Source organism: Scardinius erythrophthalmus (genome assembly GCF_964197995.2).
Source record: "Scardinius erythrophthalmus genome assembly, chromosome: 19".
In the NCBI taxonomy this organism is placed as follows: domain Eukaryota; kingdom Metazoa; phylum Chordata; class Actinopteri; order Cypriniformes; family Leuciscidae; genus Scardinius; species Scardinius erythrophthalmus.
This window is the reverse complement of record NC_138239.1, coordinates 3,944,321-3,969,689: the sequence shown is the minus strand read 5'-3', so window position 1 is coordinate 3,969,689 and position 25,369 is coordinate 3,944,321. Positions and strand designations below refer to the sequence as shown.

Below are 25,369 nucleotides of genomic sequence, written 5' to 3'. Positions count from 1 at the left end.
CATTGTTAGTTTTTGTGCAGCATCAGATTTGAACTTTTTCTCCCTCATTTACTGTTAGTGGCTGTTTTTGCCCCATTGACTTCCATTATAACCACATTTTTTGATTGCAAAGCCATGACACCATATAATCATGCATTTTTGATTGTTGGTGGTTTTCCCTGTTGGGAAGAGGTAAAATTTGTAATTTTTACTGTTGATAACCAGGTGGAACCATTAACCCTTTAGATAGGTCTGTGCAAAAAAAAAGCTTAGTTTCTGGCTTTTACATGGAGTTATATGGAGTATAATAGCAAAGTAAAGTGTGTGTGTGTGTGTGTGTGTGTGTGTGTGTGTGTGTGTGTGTGTGTGTGTGTGTGTGTGTGTGTGTGTGTGTGTGTGTGTGTGTGTGTGTGAACTCACCTTGATGCGTCTGAGAAAATCAAAATATGCACCTCAGCTCAGAACTACATGGAGTAAACAAAAACAAAGTAAGTGTATTTATGCATCTGCTGCCTTTTGATGGTGAGAAATGCAGACTAAACAAAAACAAAGCAAGTGGATTTAAACGCGTGCATGCAAGCCTGCTGGTCATTTGATGGTGAGAAGAGCAGCAATCAACATGAGAAAGGGCTTGACTTGTAGTGAAGTTTTAGAGATGATTATGCAGTTAGGCGCACGGGTCTTTCTCTTCTTGGCTCCTCTTTCCATTAAATATGGCCTCCTCGCTCTGACGCTGACCTGATGCCACAGCTGTATGGTTGAGTCGGGATCAAAGTCATCAATGTCAGGGCTGGACAGCTGCACTGTGAGCAGGTCAGATAGTGTGTCCGACCTCAGACTTGACCTCCAGTCATTCTTCCCTTGTTTCATCAAATTGAAACCCTGTTCACAGTCTGCTGTGGAGGCTGGGATACACAGTAATACATCGACAAGCTGAAGGAAATCAGGGCACTGGCCTCCCAGTCTCTAATTTATCTTTGGCCAGGTCAGCTGGTCCATTTTCGGAAGCTGCTGGTACAAACTGCTCTTGAGGAATGTCCACTGGTCTGGAATCAGATCCAAATCGGCCCCAGATGAGGCCAATAGTGGACCAAAGTGCTTCTGCAGACACTCCACATCTGCATCTCTAAAATCTGCTGACACACACACAAGGAAAACTTAAGGTTGCACAAACAGTAAAAGGTTTCAACTTCAAGATGTAAAATACATATGTTAAATGTGCTTGATAATAACCTTCACATGTATCTGCATCAGGCCAGCTTGTGATATCCAACAGTTTGGAAGCATGTAGTTCTCCAGAGCTGAAGTCACAAAATCGTGTCGCCATACTGCTGCAAAATGTGTCTATCAGCTTGTCCTTTGTGGAGTTCACACCAGCCAGGGAGAGGCCATCTTTGGCTGCTGCCAAGGTTACACCCTCAAAGGTGTCCGCTGGATTTTCTAGGCATTCCCTAAGCCTGGGTCCTGGTCTTATTATTGAACACAACAAAGCACAATGTTATATTACACACACACACACACACACACCTGTTCTTGTGTTTAGACAGCCTGTGTGTGGCCGTTGCATGGATGCAGACAGGCTGCTTAGGTGGGTCAGGCAGTCGAGCATAAAGCAGCTGAACATCACTATATCTGGATTCTTTGCTGTTTGGTAAAAATTGGGTGCCTTGCTTCTCTGCACAGGAACCACCCCCTCCGAATCTTATGACTGGATCTTACACACACAATTGCACATTTGAATTAATTACGTTCAACTATTAAATGATTGATTATTAGTACCATTATGTTGAGTTAACTTGAGTCAACGAATTTAAACTAAAATGATCATTAGTCTTGCCTTAGCTTATACTGCCTGTACCTGCTCAAAATGCTGGATTAGGCCCCTATTGCCTCTGAGGAAGTGGTCCAGCACCCTGAAGAGATGAGCAAGCCACCTGGTACCTCCTACTCAAGTTGGAATGAGTGGCTTCATTCCTAACACCTTGAAGCTGTTTTTCAAGTTTGCTCTGTTAGTGGACTCTTGTTATAGAACACACAGAGGGAAGACAAGAGGTCATCCAACTTTATGCACTGGGGGCAACTCTTCACTGCATCCATAAATGTCAGCTCCAGCCTATGGGCTTGCAATGGACACCCAGAATATAGGACTTGTCACCACGTAGTCTGCTGACCACTCCACTTCTGGACCCTGTCATCACTGCTGCTCCATCTGTTGCACAAGAAAGCAGTTTCTCCTGCCAACTCTCATCATACTCCCACACCTCTCTCATCCTCCTTATGATGGCTGCTGTGATGTTTTTTTGCACTCAATTAACTCATTTGCTATTAACTCGTTTTTGGACGTTAGCCAAAACTATTTGTTTTGGTTTTGAGTGGTTGGTGAAACCAATTGTTTTTGTGTGCAGATCTCAGAGCCTATGCTGCCTACAGAGACGCGTTTTTTTTGACAGGATGCTTATGGGGCGGGCAGCTAGCGGATCGTTAGGAAAGATTAGATGAATGTGCTAAAAAAAATGTTGGGCCTGAAATCACTGATACAACTTTTTAAGAGAGCAGCCAGAAAAATGAAGTGCATTGGAAGAAAACAAAACTAGAGGTATTTCGCATTTCATGGAAAGAGAGCTCGATTGCATACAGAGAGGCCTTAAAAGCTGCTAGATCTGCTTATTTTTCAACCCTATTAGAAGAAAATAATTAAAACCCTAAGAATTTATTTGAAACCGTGGCTAAACTAACGAAAAATAAAGCTTCAAGCCATTGATTTTAAAAACCAGACATTCAAATGATGAAACACTAGGATCATCAATAATATTAACTGATACATTAGGTCAAAATATTACAGCCAGGCCACCACCTTTACCAGAAGCTCGAGTCACGTCAATGTATTTATATCCAGATGGGGCACACATTCAGATTTAGATAGTCATTGTCTTTGTGCCATGTTTCTCTGAGACAAAGAATGATGATTTTTCGAGTTTGACGCACATGCAATAAGTGCAGATGCACATTGGGAGAACACAAAGCTTTTGACCATTTGTTATAATATAGCATAAATTGCCTCACAAGTATAGTATCTCTACAAATGAGTTGTTGAGAAGTCATCACTGCACAAGAGGATTATGCTGTAGGTAAGAAATGTGATAAGAAGACAAGAAGATTCAAAACATGTGGAATAAATAAAAGATGTTAACATGTCCCGTACACTGAGTTTGAAAAATTGTTAAAGCAAGTTGGTAAAGCAAGTCAAGTCACTTTAATTTGTGTAGTGTTTTTAGCAACATATAGCACCTTTATGAAGAAAAAATGATTTTACAACTTCCAGTGACAAGCCAAAGGCAACTGTGGCAAAAAAAACCCCTATGTTTTTGATCAGATATGCAGCAACAATCCTTTTTTTTTTTTTTTTGCTTGTCTTAGTTTTTTTTTTTTTTTTGTAGCATGAAAAGGAAAAAATCTGACTGATACAAGTCTGATTCAAAAGAATTCAATTTGAATTTTGTTAATGTGTCTCATTCTGAATGATACAAATAGATTTCATGTGACTTTTCGTCATCCATTGTGCAATAGTTTAAGTCATTAGTGCTCTTTTCAAAAATTAGTTACAGTATTATTACTATAATAAATGTATGTTATTTTAGGAAGGTTTTTTAAAATGTCTTCCCAGTTTAATTTCATGCTATTTTATATGACTGTTTTATATTATTTATTTTAATTTATAGATTTGGAAATCATGTCACCATTTCATGTGTTCTTGGGGGCAGCTCTGGGACAGCTTGTTGCTGATTTATTTATTTTATTTTTTTCTTCTTCAGGGACAGGACACCTGTAACCTTAACATTTTATTTGTGTAGGCCTATATTTAACTTTTATACTTTCTGCTATTACTGATGTGTGAGGTCTAAATATCTGGATTTAGATGCAGAGAAAGGGAAAACAGGTGTTATTTTTAGATCTGCCGCCTCCTCTGGCCCACACAATAGCAGTGCTCTGTGGTGGCAATTTCTGGAACCCGACAAGAAACGTTTTTTTCGCCCTAGTTACGAATTATGATTTCTGGCAGTGTCAGAAGATTTGACACACTGTCCTGCAGTGTGGCTTTTCCTAAAACGACCGTCAAGTTGTCTTCGTTTTTCAAGACAAGCCGTGACCTAAATTAACATTAGAGATTTCTTTGTAACTACCATTTCTATCCCGTGTGTAATGCAGCTCACTGTCACCGAACATGTCAATGATTGATGATGTTAAACTCTGGATAAGTTTTCTTGTGTGCGTCTGTTTTTAACGTGTCTTGACTGTCGTACAGTCTGACATTTATGACAACTGAGATCTTACAGTGTGACATGGATTACAGCGATGATCATGTTTGTACATTCAGACAAGCCACAATCGTAAAGGACGATAATAAATCGCACCATGTGCACCCGGCTTAAATTTCAACACTAAAATTTATTTATTTCTCCTGAAGGACATGAAGTGAGTGACTGGTCAGTGCAGAGAATAGAGTAGGCCTTATTGTTACCTGCAAAATGTGCATTTGTGTCGAGTCAAGTACCAAGTCATCAAATTTGGGAGTCGAGTCCCTAACCCTGGATTTAACACACTTAACAGTTCTGGAAAAGATGAAACGACTCTTCCAAAATTCTTCCAAAACTCTTTTGTTTTCTTCCAGTTGCTCTCCATTTTTCTGGCTGCTCTCTTAAGGGCCTGAGTGTTCTCGTTGTACCACGGCATTGGACTATTTTTCTTTAATCTTCATTAAGCGCAAAGAAGCAACTGTGTCTAAACTGTATCAGCCAGTGCTGATTCTATTGCCAAGGTGTGGCCATTAGTTCCACTTCCTCTTGTACTTCCTGTAAGAATGAATGCATGGTAAGATGACCAGAGCAGAACCACAATACCAAGACTGACCAAACTGCGTCAGATTTTCATTAAGGCATTAATAAAGTATATTTCTGTTCTCCATGTTTCAATAGCACTGCAGATGAAATTATGCAGTATAAGCAGAGTAAGAGGTGTGTTTCCGTTCGGAAGCGGAAAGCACCATCTCCAGAACCCAGCTGTGTGTCTATGAAGAGTGGCAGATCCTTGATCATTCCCCCTAATCTCAGTGGAGCACCGACCTCTGACCCTGAGTGAGTATAAACATGATTTCACTGCTAGAGACATTTCAATTACACAGTGCTTTTAGCAATATATATTTCAAAGCACCTTTACAGAGAAAAATGCCTTGAAATCTTACAGTGACAAGACAAGGGCATCTCCAGAGAGAAAACTACCAATGTTTTTGTTCAGACATGCAGCAAGAATCCAGTTATTTTGCTTATCTTACAGATGAAATCTGACTGACGCAAGTCTGAACCAAAACACCTTTGAAATCCTGATTGCAAATCAGATTGTCATTAATGTGTCTCAATATCATTTTTGTCATCCATTGTGTCATGGTTTGTTATGACAGAAATACTTAAAGCATTAAAGCTGCAGTCGGCAAGTCTGGCAGATTGAGTGGACTTAGCCAAAATTTTGAATGTTTACAACTCTCATGCCCCTCCCCCACTACCAACGAGCACCCGCCCATCGTCAGTGCGTGTGTACCTGATTTTCTGTGAACTTGCGCGTCTCTTCAGCATCGATCAACACCATGGACTCGGAGGTAGGCTGCCCTGGCTAATCTATCCATAGATGGCAATAACCGAGGAATTGGAAGCTTGTTAGTAGATTTTCTCTCCACCATCACGCTTCGTACAATCTTCAGGCGAACTTCAGGCGTGTCGTGTGCATGTGATATTGTAATGTGCGCGTCTGCGCGAAGGAGGGGGGATCTGTGGCGTGTGCACGAACTGTGATTGACAGTCAGATCTCACACCCCCCTGCGCTGATTGGACCCGATGAGACGGGAGCGGTGGATTTTTGCAAAACAAATAACACGCTCCAGGTGGAGTTAGAAGCTCGGGTTTTTTTCTAAAACCACCTTTTTTATGTTGTTCTGTCGGATTATAGTGTCAATTTCACTGAATTTGATCAAAAAAATGTTGCCGACGGCAGCTTTAATGATAATTCACAAATAAACATGCAAAATTGCCTAGCCTGCCTATTTCTTCTTATTTTCTAACGTAAGAAAAACAATACGAATATTTTGTATTTCCAAAAATTACTTAAGATTGGTCTTATCTTTTTTTCTTAAGATTGTTCTTAAGATATTTTATTTAAAGTATTCATATTCCTGAAAAAAAATTATTCTTAAAAATCATTGTAAATATCTTCTTAAAGGCACAATATGTACGTTTTTGCCGCCAGAGGTCACATTTTCAATACAATAACAAAGGCGAAGCATGATGAATTCCATATATCTCTGGATGATGAAAACAACATCTCATTCATTCTCACCTTCCAGAGATATATGGAATTCATCATGCTTCACCTTCTATTATAGAAGTTTATAATGTGTTATGTGTATGCTAGGTCAAAGAGAAAGGCTCTTTCCAAGAAATTTTCCAAAAAACTCTTCCAAAACTCTTTTGATTTCTTCCAGTTGCACTCCATTTTTCTGGCTGCTCCCTTAAAGGGTTAGTTCACCCAAAAATGAAAATTCTGTCAGTAATTACTCGCCCTCATGTTGTTCCAACCCCGTAAGACCTTCGTTCATCTTCGGAACACAAATTAAGATATTTTTGATTAAATCTGAGAGCTGGATCACTCCTCCATAGGCATCTAAGTGGCATCTAGAGAGAGAGAGAGAGACTTTTGACTCTCTCTTTTTCAGCACTTTAGACACAGCTGCTCCTTTATAAATAGCCTATATATAAAGTTTGTATAATTTTATATTGAAATAAATGGTGTATAATTACATTTTTACAAGATATGAGGCTTTTAGTGTTTCCTTTTTTGACATTACTTTAATCCCTCACCATAGCAAAACCGTTTGAGATATTTATTATCCGTTCACAATTTAGCATCTTTATTGTATTTTCATCATGTTGAAAAAGTTTGGTGGGAATAAAATAAACCAGTTAAAGGCAGGCGTACACGGTGCAAGTTCGGACACTCGGGAGGTCGTGAGATATTGCACGCGTTGCGAGTCAGTTAAACCGATAATCGCGTCAAAGCAGCTGGTACACGGCACGACTGTCCTGCACGAATTTTATCCCGAGCCGGCAGCAATCACGTGAGCTTTCGCGCTAAACACTGAGACCGTCAATGTTGCATGCAGGCAAAGCTTCAGATAGAAAAATGACAGAAATGTGTGTGCAAATGATTTGTTGAAAAGCAGAGAACAGTAGCCATTCCTTTCAACGTAAAAACAGCAAAAATCGCACCGTGTATGCCCGCCTTAAGAGGAGTTGGTAAAAATTCAGAGGCTGATTTTGCAAAGAAATCCACATTCAAACCAAAATATCTGACTTCCTGTTGCTAGGAGCTAATGACTTTAAATTAGAAAGTTGTCCGGCTCGATGAGACCAATATACGTATTGATTTTTGTAACTGTTGGTAAAACTAACCCCCTATCAGGTGGGACTGTGAAGGTACTTGAACAAAGAATAATTTTAAAAATAGCTGTCTTATTTATAAATCTATGAATGGAATCGCCCCACCACCACTGGGCGATTTTATCAAAAAGAGAAATAGCGAGATGAGGACTAGATCATTTACCCGGGGGGATTGTGAAGTACTATTTAGAAAATCTTAGTTTGCACAAAATGTCCTCTCTATTAAAGGCTGCACAATTTGGAATCGTATACCAACGGTAATTAGAGAGAGCCCCACTTTTGTTTCATTTAAGAAAAATCTTAAAAGATGGCTGAATAATAATCAAAAATGTAATCATTAAGTATGCAGGTAAAATTTGATAGGTAGTTTTATTTATATATTTATAATAAGCACTTTAAGATGTCTATGTACAGGCATTTATGCACTTTAAATTAATATTACAATAAGTACAATAAGGTATAGGAACTTTTAATGTTTTTTTTAGCTATATATGTATATTTGTTGATATGTATATTGTCTGTTTGTTTTTTGGTTTGTATTTGTTTATGTTTGGGACTATGGATGGAAATTAGCATTGTGCTAAATCCGCCGTATTTACGTTCAACTTTGATTGTACGTTCATGAATATGCACTGTCCCATTTAAATAAATAAATTGAAATTGAAAAAGAATGAGGAGAGTTTAGAATGGCTTTTTGATTGTTTTGATTTATTTACAACACAACATAATCCAAAGATACACAACAAAGGTCAAAAAGGCACATTATTGAGCACAATAATCTAAACAGAGAGCATTGAACAGTCCCACACCTTTGTGCCATTCCTAAAACAGTTACCATTTAACATACCTTTTATTTTCAAGGAGTTTGCCTTTTCATTTTACGATGTTCGTGTACGGAGTCTCGTGTGAATGTTTAAGTCAGCAGGACTCATCGGTGGCATCTGGTCCCTGTAAAATTTTACAAAATATGCGGCCAGATTGTTGACTGGCACCAGGAAATGTTCCAGTATCTCTCCGTTCCTGCGGCGGTAAAATTGGGATGTGTATTTGCTGCTTTTTACCACTAAGTGGCACTGTAATCACAGACTTTGAAAAGTGTCAGTTTAATCTCTCTATGACATTGAGAGCTGAGGTTGTAGAGAAATTCAAGTGAAACATTGTAGTTTAACAAATTCATAATCACATTTTGCATGTGATCACACTTTGCATGAGCACACTAACAATGTTAAGACGGTATAGCCTGGTGGACAGCGCTACAACATTTGCTTCAAGATACTTCAAGTGTTCCATGTTCGAGTCATGGCTAAAAATCAACTTTATAATTTTGCCTCTAGTTTAATATTTGTCACAAATGAAAATAATTAAATGTACATTTATTGATTCGAAACACTTTTCGGAGCTTAGTTTTTCATTGTCTGTCATTTTTAGGTGTTTATTAAGACAAAAAAAATTTACATGTTGTTAACCAGGCCCGGATTGGCTAATTTAATAATAAAAAAAAAATGTTGTGTTGTCATGGGACTGGGTTGAAATATGGATGCTGTCCCTAGGCTGCCTGCTCTCACAGCAGCCCCACTCTTTTTGTTAATTATTTTACCGCAGCCCCACTAGCAGAGGGGCTACGGAGCCTCTAAAGGGACATGGTAGTGGAAAAAATTTAGGATGGGAGGGGAAAAAAATTTAAATCTTTTGCGTTCTCTCCCAAAGATATTTTCTCTGTAGCCTACTGTATGTGTTAAAGCCATTAAAGAAAACTATTTAGTTTCATATTTATGTTTAAATAGTATAATGTTTTTTTTTTATCAATATTGATTATGAAAAGTGAACAGCATGAATAAGATGGTCTACATCATAAGATGTGCAATATATCGGGATACATGGAGTAGGTTAGACATGATTTTGGCCACTTCATTTAAGTTTTGCAGAAATGCTTTCTTTAAAGTGAATTTTGTTTTGTATAAATTGTATCTTAATTCTAATAGACGTTTTATCAACCGAAAGCCTGGATTTAATAAATAAGAAGCAAATATAGCAGACAATATAATCATGACATGGTGGCGCCAGCGCGATAACATGCATTACACGTGAACTGTAGCGCGTCTCATAAATGAACCGAAACTCAGCTTATGTCCCACACGGCATGAGAAATATATATATAGAAAGCTTGAAATGTCTACTTTTAAACAAAACAATTCAAAGCGAAAAGAAATGGGCTACTTTCTAATTATGTAATCCGTATGAAATGCGCATTTCTCTCTATAGGCGTGTCAGAGATGGTGTGTCAACATAGTCAACTTCATCTTTTTAGCTGACACAAAACACTAGTTTAGTAATAAACAATTAAAATGTCTCCTTGCTATTTTTGCCACATTCATGTAGCATTACTTTTGCTGGTACTTTGTGGCAAGCTTTATGTGTGCGCTTGAGTAGGCTATATATATTAGCCTACGTAAACGCTCATTATGGTTTAGTATTCTCTCCAGTATATTAAGTAATTAAATTAATATAAATGTGCGAATAATGGCTTAAATGAACAACTACTAGTCGACTAGAAAAACTTTAGTCGGGGAAAGCCCTTATTTTTGAACTTGCAAATCACAAAGGGCATTCTGGGCATTCACGAGCAATCGCACGCTCTGACAAATTCAGTTCACACATCAATGCTCTCCTGCTGGTTATACTACAACACTTAGTTTGATAAAATGTATTTGTGCATAATTTTTGGCCGGTCTAAGGCATGAAACTCCAGGGCTGAAAATGAGTCCCATTCTAGCTCTGCTGTTAACCGATGTTGGCCGACAGGTTTTTACCGTTCTTGATGCTTAGAAATAGGTATAACAGATTATAAAGGTCAAGTGTTTTGTTTAATTAATTATGGTGAGTGCCCAAAATAAATTTGCTACATTCCAGTACAGCGTCTGTTGCACTGCACAGACGACAAAACCTTCTGAAGGTGCTGTTGAAGGCAGATTGTCAGCCGATCGCACCAGAAAGTCACAATGCCCTGAAGATGAAGCTTGTTTTTAATTCACTAAATTATTGTTTTGTGAATCAAGCACGAAATTGAGATGACTGATACCCAGCAACGAAAGAAAAACAACACATTTCAAAACATATCCATACATCGAACAAATCAGAAAAAGACTCTTTTTGACTAAAATGACTATAAAAAAAATAGGCTACTAACTAAACATTATTGCTTTAAAAAAAATTAATACGAATTTAAAAGAACTCTAAAATTTAATTTCAGTTTAAAACCCCATCGCACATTTCAAGGTTTAAAGGTCCCATATTGTCAAAATTGAAATTTCCTGTGTTTTTTTTCATGATAACAGAGGTCTAGGGGCTATGAAACTACCTTATAAGTTTCAAAACAGTCGACCCACAGGTAAATGTACACAGCCTGCATAAAGTATCTGTGCCTTTTCACAAGCCGTTGTGACTTCCGTATAAATGTGATGTCAGGACTACTCAGTCGCCGCCTTCAATCACCACCTTCAGTCACCACCCCCACCAATGGTGGGTCACTCAGAAAACAACAGGCCAATCAGAAGAGAGGCTCATGAATATTAAGTACCAAAAACCATCTCAATATATTTTTACAGCTCCTTTCTCAGGAGCTCTGCCAAGAACAGGTCAATTTTGGCCTGTCTACTTAAAGCTGCAGTCCGTAGTTTTTCCTCTTTGTCGCCATCTCTGTTCGAAATCTGCAATTGCAGTTATTTGCAGAATTATCAACTTACGTGGGCTGTACATCGGCATGAAACAGCGTGGATGAATTCAATGTTTTGAGGTGAGTGCAGCTGTCAATCACCGCGCCGGTGTGGATACTGGCATTCAGAATCACATAATATACTTTTTGGAAGTATGACCAATATTAGAATTTTTCAACAGAAAATGACGTCTGAAGTAGTAAGTAACATCCACTTTTGTTCTGATCAACTAAGGGGAAAAAAGCATTGAAGTAAATCGCGCTGATTAAATCTAACGATCAAACAAATAATCATAATGCTATGAAATAAATGGTGTATGAACGGAATCCCTGTTATGCATAAACATGTTATAATATAACATAATATAAACATCTTACGTCAGGAAAATTTTGACTTGGAGGTGAATTGCTTCCTCTCATAGCTAGCACTAAATAATTCATATTTACCATAATAGCAAAACAAGAAAGGCACAACAAAGGAAACTCAATTAAGCAAATTAAAATGTAATGTAAATTAAGCAAACAAGTGTGCTACTGTTACGTAATTAAACTATTGAAATGTCTTACCTGTCTAGCAAAAAAAAAGCCGTCTCTGCGTCCGTTTTGAACCCCTTTAAAACACGGAGTTCACTCCATCTTTCAAAAGCCCTGCCGATGTTTATCCTTGTTTTCGCATGGGCTCGGTTGCAGTCTCTTTTTCTCTAGCCACTCCGAAGTCCTAAGTCTTTTGGGTTTTACAACTGGTGATTGTCGTTTGAAACATTCTGGATCCGCTATAAGTTTAATTATTTCAAGTGCTGTGAGAAAAGGCTATAAATCTCCACCTCGAACATCCTCACACGCAATATAGCCTACTTGCCGGGACTCCTTCTTTATGTGGACAGATGTGACGTAATGACGCAAAGTCATGCTCGAATTTCCCGTGGAAATCGTACTCGGTTACTAACGTAACCTCGGTTCTCTCTAGAAGAGGGAACGAGTACTGCGTTCGTAGAACGCTACGGGAAAAGTCTCTTTTCACGAAATACTGAAGCAAAATTATCCTTAATTTTCATATTTGTAAAACGCATTGCGGCAGTGCACAGCCATGGCGAGACGGCTCGCTCACTCATTGGCTGTTCTGCGGCAACTGCATGAGCCTATCGAGCGAGGGCTGATGCAACATCAGACCAATGAGAGTGCTTCGCGCGCTCCTCGTCACATCCCGCCGAAACGGGTGTGGCCATCCCCTATAAAAGGAGCTCGAGTAGGCTGATTCAACTGGTTTTCATCGCCGAAGCGAACCAGAGCGAACCGCGCGCACGGCAGGGAACGCAGTACTCGTTCCCTCTTCTAGAGAGAACCGAGGTTACGTTAGTAACCGAGTACGTTCTCTTACGAGAGTTCTCTCGTACTGCGTTCGTAGAACGCTACGGGAACCACTTGTAAGACGCCGTGCGTGCTGGGATGAGAGAACACCGACCACTGGAAGCTAGTCCAGGTATACAGTGCATAATCACCCAGTAGACTTCGGAGAGTCTGGAGGGGGGGGGGGGACAACCACCCTCAGATAGCTGCGTCCTAAGACGCGATATAACATCACATAGGCAGGGGGAGGCCTGGCTAATGTGGGAAATGTGGGTCTTACGTAATTTCGCCCAAATGGATGCGCCCTTAAGCGCGATACAACGTCACATAGGCAGGGAGAGCCTGGCTGATGTGGGAAATGTGGGACTTACACACTTTCGCCCAAATAGGTGCGTTCTAGACGCGATATAACATCACATAGGCAGGAGGGAGCCTGGCTAATGTGGGAAAAACATGGGTCTTACACAATTCTGCCCAGAAAACTTCGGCGGCGCTGTGCGTCTACGATATCAGTGCCGTGTTTAGACAGCTGACTCGAATACACCGAAAATACTTGGCTTGCAAGTGCGGTGAAGTCTTCGGTGGCGTTGTGCGCCTGCGAAATCAGTGTCCTGGTTAGACAGCTGATTCGGCTAAACCGAAAACAACCTGGCCTGCAAGGCGGGAACTTCTAGGTTGTAGAACCTTATGAATGTAGACGGTGAGGCCCAGCCCGCCGCCGTACATATTTCCTGTAAGGAAATCCCGCTAGACCAGGCCCACGATGAGGCAACGCCTCTCGTGGAATGCGCTCTAATGCCCAAGGGGCACTGAAGGCCCTTGGTGGTATAAGCCATTGTTATGGCGTCAACCACCCACCTGGACAGGCTCTGTTTCGAAACAGCCGTTCCCTTGGAACGTCCACTGAACGAGACAAAGAGCTGCTCCGTCTGTCTGAAGGCAGCGGAGCGGGACACATAAGCTCTTAAAGCCCTAACGGGGCAAAGACAGCTCGAGTCCCCTTCCTCGTTTGATCCCGGCAGGGCAGACAGGGAAATAACCTGAGCCCTAAACGGAGTGTTGAGGGATTTCGGCACGTAGCCGTGCCTAGGTTTGAGTATGACTTTGGAGTCATTGGGCCCAAACTCCAAGCACGTTGGACTCACAGAGAGCGCGTGCAGATCGCCTATGCGCTTCACCGAAGCGAGGGCCATCAAAAACACCGTTTTGAAAGACAGATGTTTGAGGCTGACAGATTGGATAGGCTCAAAGGGGGGACCTTTCATGGCTGCCAAGACCGTAGAAAGGTCCCACACCGGGACTGAGGGAGGTCTGGGGGGATTCAGCCTCCTAGCTCCCCTGAGGAAGCGGATGACTAAATCGTTCCTTCCCAGTGACTGGCCTGGCGTTGCTGTCGAGCACGCCGCGATAGCCGCCACATAGACTTTGAGCGTGGAAGGGGATCTGCCCTTGTCCAACAGCTCCTGTAGGAAGGAGAGAACCTCCGTCACCTCACAATCGAGGGGTGACAGGCCCCGAGCTGTACACCAGCTGGAGAAAACCGACCACTTCGAGGCATAAAGCCGCCTGGTGGAAGGCGCTCTAGCCTGAGTGATGGTGTTCAGCACTCCATCCGTGAGACTAACGGGTAACCGTTGAGCGTCCACGCATGAAGGGACCACAGCTCTGGGTGTGGGTGCCAAATCGAGCCCCTGGCCTGCGAGAGGAGATCTCTCCTCAATGGCACTGGCCATGGAGCGGAGTCTGCTAACTGCATCAGGACTGGAAACCAGGCTTGGTTGTCCCAGAACGGTGCTATAAGCAGTACTGGGCATTTCACTTCCCTGACTCGCTCCAGCACCTGAGGTAGGAGGGAGACTGGGGGAAACGCGTATAGCGGGCAGTGCGGCCACTTGTGGGACAGCGCGCTGTCGTTCTTCGAAAAGAACACGGGGCAATGAGCGTTTTCTGGGGACGCGAATAGGTCCACCTCCGCCCTGCCGAATCTCTGCCACAACAGCCGGACTGTTTGTGGGTGTAGAGACCATTCGCCCGTGGGAACGTTGTTCCTGGACAGCCTGTCTGGACCCAGGTTGAGTGTCCCGGGCACATGCACCGCTCTCAGCGAGCGCAGGTTGCGCTGAGCCCATATTAGGAGGCGCTTGGCCAGCCTGAAAAGGGAACTGGATCCGAGACCGCCCTGGCGATTTATGTAGGACACCACGGCCGTGTTGTCCGAGCGGACTACGACGTGTTGGTCCTTGATGTGGGGACAAAAGCGCGTCAGCGCGTTGTGAACTGCTAGCATTTCCAGGCAGTTGATATGATGGAGCTTTTCTCGTTCTGACCAAAGGCCAAAGAACGGCCTGCCCTCGAGCAGCGCTCCCCATCCCGAGGTGGATGCGTCCGTAGACACCACTTTCACTCTCGAGGAAGTCCCCAGGCTTACACCTGAACGGTACTAATCGCCCGCCGCCCATGGTCTCAGGGCTGCTGCGCAGTCTTGATCGACTTTGAGGCGCAATCGGCTGAGTGCCCACGCTCCGCGTGGCACTCGCGCTTTCAACCAGAACTGCAGAGGGCGCATGCGAAGCAGGCCCAGCTGGAGAACTGATGATGCTGAGGCCATGAGGCCCAGCATCCTCTGAAACCGTTTGAGCGGGATAATCGCACCGCAGCGGAAGGACCTCGCTGCGTGCTGTATGCGCAGCGCGCGCTGTTGCGACAGCTGCGCCGTCATAGAACGAGAGTCCAGAACGATGCCCAGAAACGGTATAGTTTGGCTGGGGTTCAGGGAGCTCTTCGTCCAATTGATCGTGATACCAAGATTCTCGAGGTGATCGAGTAACATGGTTCTGTGCTCCACGAGCTGAGATCGTGATTGAGCTATGATCAGCCAGTCGTCCAAATAGTTCAGCACTCGCATGCCCCTGAGTCTGAGGGGAGCGAGCGCTGCGTCCATGCACTTCGTAAATGTACGGGGTGCCAGGGACAAGCCGAATGGCAGGACTGTATACTGGTATGCCCGACCCTCGAAGGCGAATCTCAAGAATCGCCTGTGGCGTGACGCTATCTGTATTTGAAAATACGCGTCCTTTAGATCTATCGACATAAACCAGTCTTCTCGGCGAATGTGCGCGAGGATTTTGCTGGTCGTGAGCATTTTGAAACTGCGTTTCACTAAAGCTCTGTTTAGTCGTCTTAGATCTAGTATGGGTCTGATACCACCGTCCTTTTTGGGGACTAGGAAGTATCTGCTGTATAGCCCCCCTTCGCTTTGAGCTTGGGATACATGTTGTATCGCCCCTTTGCTCAACAGTTTTGATATTTCGGCGCGAAGTAGGTGTGCTACTTCTGAATTCACTGTAGTTTCGACGCGCGCTGTGAAGCGTGGAGGGCGTCGACAAAACTGTAGCGAGAAGCCTCTCTTTATAATGTCTAGCACCCAGTCCGAAACCCCTGGAAGCGCGGCCCATGCGTCTGCATGGCCGGCTAGGGGTTGGATGCGAAGCGCGCTCTGTTCGCTGTGCGACGGCAGCGCTTCGGGGTGCGCTAGCATAGGCGTTACGCCTGAGACATTTGAGGCGGGGAGCGCGCGTAATACAGCGGGCAAAACGCTCATCCTCGACCGCGCTACAGTGTTTATCTGAGCGGGGGAGGTCTGAGAAGGTCTCATGGGACTCATGCAGCCTACAAGTGAACGTGGGCGGGGACCGGGCACGTTTACTGCTTTGGCCGCGCTGTCAGCTTGAACAGAGCGGGCGCGCACAGGTCCCGTTTTTACAGGGAGCCTGTGGCTTGCCAGACATAGCGTTTGTGGGCACTGGGAAGTGGGCACTTTGACTATGTTTGGGGCGCGACCGAACTGCATCGGTCTTATGAGTACGGGCCCTGTGTGCAGGGCTGTGCTTGTGTGTAGGGATGGGCACAGAGAAGTGGGCATCAACACTACATTTATAGCACCATCGGCCGTGGCCGGGACACCAGAAAATACACTCTTTTCGGGATTTATCTGGGTAGCCGTAAAAACGGCTTTTGTGTGCAGGCAAGCGGGCAGCTGTGCGGGCTTGTGCTCTGCTGAGAACGCTGAAGCAGTCGCAATTCCTGGGACTGAGACAGCGGTGCGCTTTGGTGAGGGCCCGGTCGCAACGGGGCTTACACACCTGCGCTTTCCTAGGCGTGCTAGGATTTCTTTGAGGCTTCCGGCTTCAACACAACCCTTGGTCGCGGCCCGCGGTGAGTGGGGCGGCGGCTAGTAGAGCGAGAGCGAGGGCGTGATCTGCGCTGCTGTCGCTGTGAGGGGGCGGCCGAAGGCGGGGGCTGAGGCTGTGAGCTCCGAGGGGCCTGTTTCTCACGGCCCGCTGCAGAACTGGGGCGCTTCGGCAGGAAGTGCTTGAACGCCTGTGACGCTTTTTGGGCTTCGGAAAATCTCTCCACGAGCTCGGAGAGAGAAGATCCAAAAAGGCCAGCGGAGGATAGCGGGGCGTCGAGGAACGCGTTGCGCTCTGCATCAGCCATCTCCGTGAGCGTCAGCCACAAATGCCTCTCGGCTACGGTAGCGGAAGCCATACAGCGTCCCATGGCTTGTGCTGCAGCCTTGGTAGCGCGGAGGGAAAGATCCGACGCGCTTCTCAGGTCCGCGATGCAGATAGCTTCAGGTCCTATCTCGTCCAGTTTGCGGAGGAGATCGCCTTGGAAAACCTGAAGCGTGGCCATGGTGTGCAAAGCCGATGCCGCCTGCCCAGCGGCGGAGAAGATCCGCGCGAGCATCGACGAAGTCATGCGGCAGGCTTTTGACGGCAGCGCTGGCTTAGTCCGCCGTCCAGCAGAGGGCGGGCAAAGGTGGGCTGCTATCGCCTGTTCCACCGGCGGCAGAGTGAGGTAGCCTCGGTCCTGAGCATTATCCAGGGAGGAAAATGCTGGGGATACAGACGAACGTGTTCGTGCAGAAAAGGGAGCGTTCCAGGCCTTCGCCACTTCTTCATGAAGCTCAGGAAGAAACGGAGCGGGCTTAGACACAGGAGAAGTGCGCTCACCAGGGAGGAAGCTACCATCAAGCCGGGTGCGCGAGGGGAGTTCCGGTGCAGACCACTCGAGGCCGAGGCTCGCCGCGGCCAACGCGAGTACTCGCATGAGCTCCCTCTCGATGCTAGCTCTAGCCGACGGCTTTCGGGCAGGAGGCGTGAGGTCCGCAGAGCTCGCCCAGTCTTCACTGCCTGAAGCTAGCAGAGAGCAGGAATCCTTTTCGACCGACTCGACTTCAGAAACAACTTCCTCAGATGAAGCGGCGGCAGACTGCGGGCGCTGAGCATCAGGAAGTGCTTCGGGGGAAGCCGGTGAAGCTGGCGGGCGAGCCGGCGAGCTTTGTCGGGAAGAGGTGGGTTCCGGGGCCCGCTGCGAGCGGCGCTTCTTACGGCGCGGCACCGCGGCGGGGGGCGCAGGCTCGGAGAACTGTGCCAGGCGAGTCCGCAGAGTCGCCATCGGCAAAAGCTCGCAGTGAGGGCAGCCGCCGTCAGCGAGCGCGAGCGCTGCGTGATCTTCGCCCAGACAGGAGACGCAAATAACATGGCGGTCTCCCTCGGTGAGCGGGGCTCGGCACGAGCCACAGGATGGCATCTTGAAAAAGACGCGGCTCTTTTAGGGGTGAGTGTTCGGGGAACACTGCACACACACACACAGAACAGAGCAGATAAAGGATATGAAGCGCCGGAAAGCGCAGCAGGTACGGCAGTAGAAGGCGGCGAAGGCCAGCGGCTTCAAGGGCTCGTCCCGCTGAAAAGCTTGCCTCGACGACGCTTGCTTCTCCGTGATCCAGCGATGCGTGAGCTTCGCTGAAGAGATGAAAATCAGTTGAATCAGCCTACTCGAGCTCCTTTTATAGGGGATGGCCACACCCGTTTCGGCGGGATGTGACGAGGAGCGCGCGAAGCACTCTCATTGGTCTGATGTTGCATCAGCCCTCGCTCGATAGGCTCATGCAGTTGCCGCAGAACAGCCAATGAGTGAGCGAGCCGTCTCGCCATGGCTGTGCACTGCCGCAATGCGTTTTACAAATATGAAAATTAAGGATAATTTTGCTTCAGTATTTCGTGAAAAGAGACTTTTCCCGTAGCGTTCTACGAACGCAGTACGAGAGAACTCTCGTAAGAGAACCACCAGTACCACTGGAATTAAAATCATTATTAAAAGCTAACCGATTTGAATCGAGCTACAGATAGGGCAAACAGGGCAAACAGATAGTTTTGAACACTGGCTGGTTATGTTTTTATTTATTTATTTATTTATTTTATTATTTTGGATAATTTTTAACACAAAGTTACGGACTGCAGCTCTAAGCTTGGACATTGCATTTAACAACTATAGGTTCTACTCATAAAAATGGGCCTTGCCTGAACACTTAATTAATTTATAACTTTGCAATGCTTTGAATCAATTATTTTGATAACTTTTTGCCAGCAACATCCCTAGTTGCTGTGTGCTAAATAAATGCTGTGTGAAGATCGGACAAGGAGGGGTTAGAATTATTATATTTTATTTTAATTCAAAATGGCAGAAATTAAATAATTAAATGTCCTTTAAATAATTATAGTGCTCCCTGGTGTCAGATAGGTGTGTCTGTGTGCCTGAGTATTGGTGCACGATTGGGACCATTCTACCAATTCTGGTGTCTTTACGGTTTACAGTTTCTGATGCCCATACACTTTTAGGGAAGAAAAATAAGGTAGAAGAAAACAAATACAAACAATGTAGGGTTCCATCACCTTCAGTGCTATGGATCATATTATTTCTGTTTCTGCAGAGCGAAAAGATGCAGTATGATCAGACCAGTGACGCCCCATAAGACCTGCCCTGACTCTGACTGGCAGACCCTCATCAAAGCCCAGCACAAAACCAGCATGAAGAACAAGTATGAGAGGTTATTTGAGGGAATCAATCTAAAAGAGAATCAAACCCTCCTGAACAGGATCTACACACAGCTCTACATTATAGAGGGAGAGAGTGAAGGGGTGAATGCAGAACATGAGGTTTTACAGATGGAGAAAACAGCCAGAACACAAGACAGACCAATCTACTGCAATGACATCTTTAAACTGTTACAGCAAACAGGATGTGAGGAGAAAGACACAATCAAGACTGTTCTGACTAAAGGCATCGCTGGAATTGGAAAATCTGTCTCTGTGCAGAAGTTCATTCTGGATTGGACCGAGGGAACAGCCAATCAGGATGTAGATTTCATGTTTGTGCTTCCATTTCGAGAGCTAAACTTGATTAAAGATCTCCAATACAGTCTTCACAGACTCCTGCTGGACATTCATCCTGAACTTCAAGATCTGGACTCAAACATTTATGAGGAGTGTAAAGTTGTGTTTATCTTTGATGGTCTGGATGAAAGCAGAATTACACTGTTTTCAGATAATGAGAAAGTTTGTGATGTGAATGAGTCTTCATCAGTGAGTGTGTTGGTGTCAAACCTCATCAGAGGAGATCTGCTTCCCTCTGCTCATATCTGGATCACTTCCAGACCAGCAGCAGCCAATCAGATCCCCTCAAAATACATCAACCGTGTGACAGAAATTCAGGGATTCAATGATCCTCAGAAGGAGGAATATTTCAGGAAGAGAATCAGTGACGAGCTTCAAGCCAGCAGAATCATCTCACATATTAGAAGATCAAGAAGCCTCCATATCATGTGTCACATACCCATCTTCTGCTGGATCTCAGCCACTGTGCTTCAAAACCTCCTGAAACAAGATCTCAGTGCAGAAATCCCTCAAACTCTGACTGAAATGTACATCCACTTGCTTCTGACTCAGATCAACATGAGGAATCAGAAGTATGATGAGAAAGATACAGAGAAACTGAAATCCAACCTTGACCTGATTGTGAAACTTGCTGAACTGGCTTTCAAACAGCTGATGAAGGGCAATGTGATATTCTATGAGGAGGACCTGATTGAGAGCGGCATAGACGTCACTGACGCCTCAGTGTATTCTGGGATTTTCACTGAGATCTTTAAGAAGGAATCTGTGATTCATCAGAGGAAAGTCTACTGCTTCATTCATCTCAGCTTTCAGGAGTTTCTAGCTGCTTTTTTTCTGTTTTACTGCCATGTAGTCAAAAATGAGGAACCACTGAAGTTGTTTCTGAATGAAGAATATATGGGCTACAGTTGGAAAAAAACTCTGTTTGAGCTATTAAAAGCAGCAGTTAAGAAATCCTTACAGAGTAAAAATGGACACCTGGATCTTTTCCTGCGGTTCCTGCTGGGCATCTCACTGGAGTCAAATCAGAGACTCTTACAGGATCTACTGCCACGACAGCATCCTGAACAGCTCCTGAACAGCTCAGAGAACATCAAGGGAGTGATGGAAAACATTGATATGGCATATGATAATTTTTTTAAAAAATTCTCAAACAATCGACGGATGCACACAGTAAAGATGAAAGAAAATATAAGAAAAGGGAGAACCAAGAGGACACCAAAACAGAAAATAAGAAAAAAAGAGAAAAACTCCACACTAAAAGACTTCTCCACTCAAGAAACCATGCAGTACGTTAAAGTCAAAATCCAGGTTGATGAACGTCTTTTGAAAGAACTCTCAAACATTAACCATACACGCATAGAGAAGAGCCCAAAAATCTTCAAGGAAAACACAGGAAAAAAGAGAACCCAGAGAAAACCCACACCAAAATATGTAGAGGAAGACTTCTCCATTGAAGAAATCAAAAAGTACATTAAAGGCAAAATCAATGGTGAGGAAGGTCTCTCAGCTGACAGAAGCATCAATCTGTTCCTCTGTCTGCAGGAAATGAAGGATCAGACTCTGTACAAAGAGATTGAGGAGTTTGTGAAATCAGAGAATCACTCAATAAATCGACTCTCTCCTGGTCAATGCTCAACAATCGCCTACATGCTTCAGATTTCAGAGGAGGTGCTGGATGAGTTTAATATGAAGAAATACAACACATCAGATGAGGGCAGAATGAGACTGATACCAGCTTTGGTGAACTGCAGAAAAGCAATGTGAGTATTAATTTATGTGACTGGAGAGACAAATGTGTGACAATACAGACCATGCCAGCACTGGACCTCAACACATTTTAATATTATTGTTAGTTATAAACTTGAATAACAGTTTATTTTTCAAAAATGTCCTTTTAAAGATGCAGTGAAATAAATGTAGAATTATACATAAAATGTCTTTGAAAAACAAACAAACATTTAAAGCCAAGGCACTCACAGTTAAGAAATATAAAAAGCTTTGATTCGTTCATGGCTTAAATGATTTAATACCACACACCAACGCGTTGTGCCTTCATCAAGGTGTGGGCAGTGAAAAACTTGCTGAATTTGGAACCACATACTACCCCATTTCTAGTAGTGGTAAAGAGTAGTATGCGGTTCTGAATTCAGCAGCTGAGTGTCACGAAGCATAGGAGTCATTCAGATCCAAGTGCAGCTTGTCTTAATTAAACAGAGTAGTCACCAGGCAAGGGTCATACACCAGAAAACACAGCAGAGAAGATCAGGCAAAATCGCGGTCAACAAACAGGCAGGATATCAGGGCAGGCAGCAAACAAACAGGATACAGGAACCAGGCGGAAGATCAGGAACAGACAAGGTCACAACAGGCAGGTAAACACATGGAAAACGCTTGGAAATGTTCGTAGCAGCAAAACAAGACTTCGCCCCGAGTGTTGTGTGAGTGTGGCATGAGTGTTTGAACATGAGGTGCAGGTGTGTGTGTGTAATCAGTGCAGTGCAGGTGTATGGTGTAATCAGTCCATGGAGATGCATGATGGGAAATGGAGTACGTAATCACCCAGGGAGTGCGTGTCTAATCGTGACACTGAGATTCAGCAATTGTAAAACTTATTTTATAATATTATCAATGATTAGATCGAGAGAGAGAGATTCCAACACAATTACTTAAAAATTAAAAAATTTAAATTAAATTAAATTAAAAATTAAAAACCAAATATGTATGTCTAGAGGAACTGTAATGCACCAATTACTATTACTAATTACAATGCCAACCGTCTAATGTCAATATTCACGAGAGTAGTGAGGCAGTTGTAATAAATTGTACTAATTCTTAAGAATGTTGAATAGCAATTATCAAATACACTGTGTTTACATATTTATCGTCAAAGGATCACACAAATGCAAAGAAAATGTACATATGAAGAGTGTAGGCCTGAATGAATTATTTCAACAGATTTGAATTTCAAGGATATAGATGTTAGCTGGTCTTGTGATTAGGCAGTGAAAAAACAATGATTGCAACAATCCAATCTGAAGTTGGTCGTGAAGCTGCAGTCTCAGGCCCCCTGATGCACGATGAATCCTCAGCGATTATAAATGCAGCTATATATAAATCTAGGATGTGTATTACTGAGTATTTGTCTTGTTGATGTATGACTCTCAAATGTTTATTCAAGAATCGTCACTATGGAAACCTCAGCGCGAAGTTTAGTACCATCCGCTGCCAATTAAGAGCACAAAAATTCTACCCTGCAGTTCACAAAGTGAATGCGCTGCAGAAAGTGATTTTAATCTATCCTGTTTTACTGCTTTACATGTAAGATTGCAGGACCTCAGCTTTCCCTCAGGATCCAAACAGAAAAAAAAAATTTGCTCTCGCGCGATGTCAGATTAAACCACACCTCCTCACATTCAAATCAATGACCAACAAAATAGCTGCAAAGCCCTTAAAATAAAAGGAACACAAACTGAACATGGGCTTTTTTACAATGTACATGTATATTAATCCTCACTTTTAGAGGAATCTCTAAACATCACAATATATTTAAATGCAACACAATATAACCAAAATAGACAATGTATTCAAGAAACAATCAGTCAATTACAAAAAAGGTGAAAATCTAGTTCGCAATTGAGTTACATTCAGTGTTTATTTTTTTTCTCTCTTTTGGTAAAATATGACCTAATCAGGTGATCATGTCACATGACACAAATTGATCATAATAGCTGTGATCACATTGGTATGCGGTATTTGTAATTGTTTTTTAATCATTTAATCCTTGAGTGAATTAAGTCTTTTTAAATTTCTTAACCCAGAGTGCCAATTTTTGTTTATATAATATGTTTACTTTGCTCTGTTTAGGTTAACAGACTGTAATCTTACTGCTCAGTTCTGTGAAACATTTTCTTTATGTCTACAATCAACAAGCTGTAATCTTAGAGAGGTAGACCTGAGTAACAATGACCTGCAGACTTCAATAGTGAACCTCTTTGACGGACTGAAGAGTTTACACTGTAAACTCAACATACTGAGGTAAGATAAACAGATAAAGATTCACTTGGTAATAAAATGAAAAATGCCCTCTGCTCTGGTCCTTATCTCCTGAGTGTTTGTAATATATCAGCTGACCGCAGTGTGTCTGAAGACTTTGGGTTTGTATAAGTGTAACAGAGGTCAGCTAGTGAGAGCTGTGCAGGTAAATTTCACTCCTCTGCCCTAAAGCCAAGTTGCTGCTGGTAGAGTTGTTAGTGAGGCCATCAGGGGGTGGTCACCTTGTAGTTTCTGTGGGTCCTAATACCTAATGAGGCAATTACCTTGATGTAATTTGTCAGTCGAGCTACAGGAACCAATGTGTCGTGCTGATATGGAAGGTTGTATGTTAAGTTAGAGTATGCAATTTATTTTGTTTGAATACATTCTCTTAACCCAGTTTATTTGTTCATTGACTATTATTAGAATGCCATTCATGGTAGTGCTGTGCGATTTGGGAAAAATATCGAATTAAAATATTTTGACATATTGCAATTGCGATAATTTTTTTTAAGTCAATCGATACATTTTTTTAAGTCATGTTTCAGCTCAATATTCTCAACATTGTGCAGCACACACTCTAAATTAATGGAGTACAACATGCCTTTAACTTTAGACCCCTCCACTATCTTGTAGTCTAGCAGATGCAGTGTGCCTTTCTATTAGTGTTAAAGGGATAGTTCGCCCAAAAATGATATTTAAGCCATGATTTACTCACCCTCAAGCCATTCGAGATGCATATGTCAATCTTTTTTCAGACGAACACATTTTCAGTTATTTTAGAAAATGTCTTAGATCTGTCAGTGGTTATAATGTGAAGCAATGGGGTCCACAACGATGAAGTCCCAAAATGTGCATGCATCCTTCTCAAAAATAATCCATCCGGCTCCAGGGGGATAAACGAAGGCCTTCTGAGGGTAATCCGTGCGGTTTTGTCGTAAAAATATACATATTTAAAACTTTATAAACTTACATAACTGGCTTCCGGTGGCGGTCGGTGCGCGTTCACAGAGATAGATGCTGGCGTAGGACGTAGTGTAGGAAGCGTCGTGACGTAGAACGAACGTTGAGTTTTGTTTTGCTCTGCTCTCTGGCTCCGCTGTCACGTTCGTTCTACGTCACGACGCTTCCTACGCTACGTCATACGTCATACGCCAGCATCCATTGCTGTGTACGCGCACCGACCGCCCCTGGAAGCCAGTTATTTTACTTTATAAAGTTTTATATTTTTACGACAAAACCGCACGGATTACCCTCAGAAGGCCTTCGTTTATCCCCCTGGAGCCGGATGGATTATTTTTGAGAAGGATGCATGTACATTTTCAGACTTCATCGTTGTGGACCCCATTGCTTCACATTATAACCACTGAAAGATCTAAGACATTTTCTAAAATAACTGAAAATGTGTTCGTCTGAAAAAAGATTGACATATGCATCTCGAACGGCTTGAGAGTGAGTAAATCATGGGTTAAATATCATTTTTGGGCGAACTATCCCTTTAATTTTGTCAGCATTTTTTTTTTTATTTAGTCTCAGTCCTGAGTCAAATGTTCTCTAAGTTGTTATCATAT

The 25,369-nt window shown here is 43.2% G+C and overlaps 1 protein-coding gene and 1 long non-coding RNA gene across 4 annotated transcripts in view; one reads left to right on the top strand and one right to left on the bottom strand.

Moving 5' to 3' along the window:
• LOC308680027 (NACHT, LRR and PYD domains-containing protein 3-like) overlaps positions 1-25,369 on the top strand; it is a 78,759-nt gene that overhangs the window by 41,266 nt on the left and 12,124 nt on the right. For 2 of the 3 annotated variants that reach the window (XM_081347909.1, XM_081347911.1), the window contains 3 exons: positions 4,953-5,111; positions 19,301-21,526; positions 23,631-23,801. In XM_081347909.1, coding sequence (XP_081204035.1) covers positions 4,953-5,111; positions 19,301-21,526; positions 23,631-23,801 — 2,556 coding nt within the window. The remainder of the gene's footprint in view (positions 1-4,952; positions 5,112-19,300; positions 21,527-23,630; positions 23,802-25,369) is intronic. The other variant, XM_081347910.1, reaches the window with a different exon arrangement.
• Positions 306-24,805, bottom strand: LOC308680035. The gene is made up of 3 exons (XR_014028871.1): positions 24,517-24,805; positions 1,213-1,448; positions 306-1,112 (listed from the first exon to the last, which is right to left on the bottom strand). It is a non-coding gene; the product is annotated as an uncharacterized lncRNA (long non-coding RNA).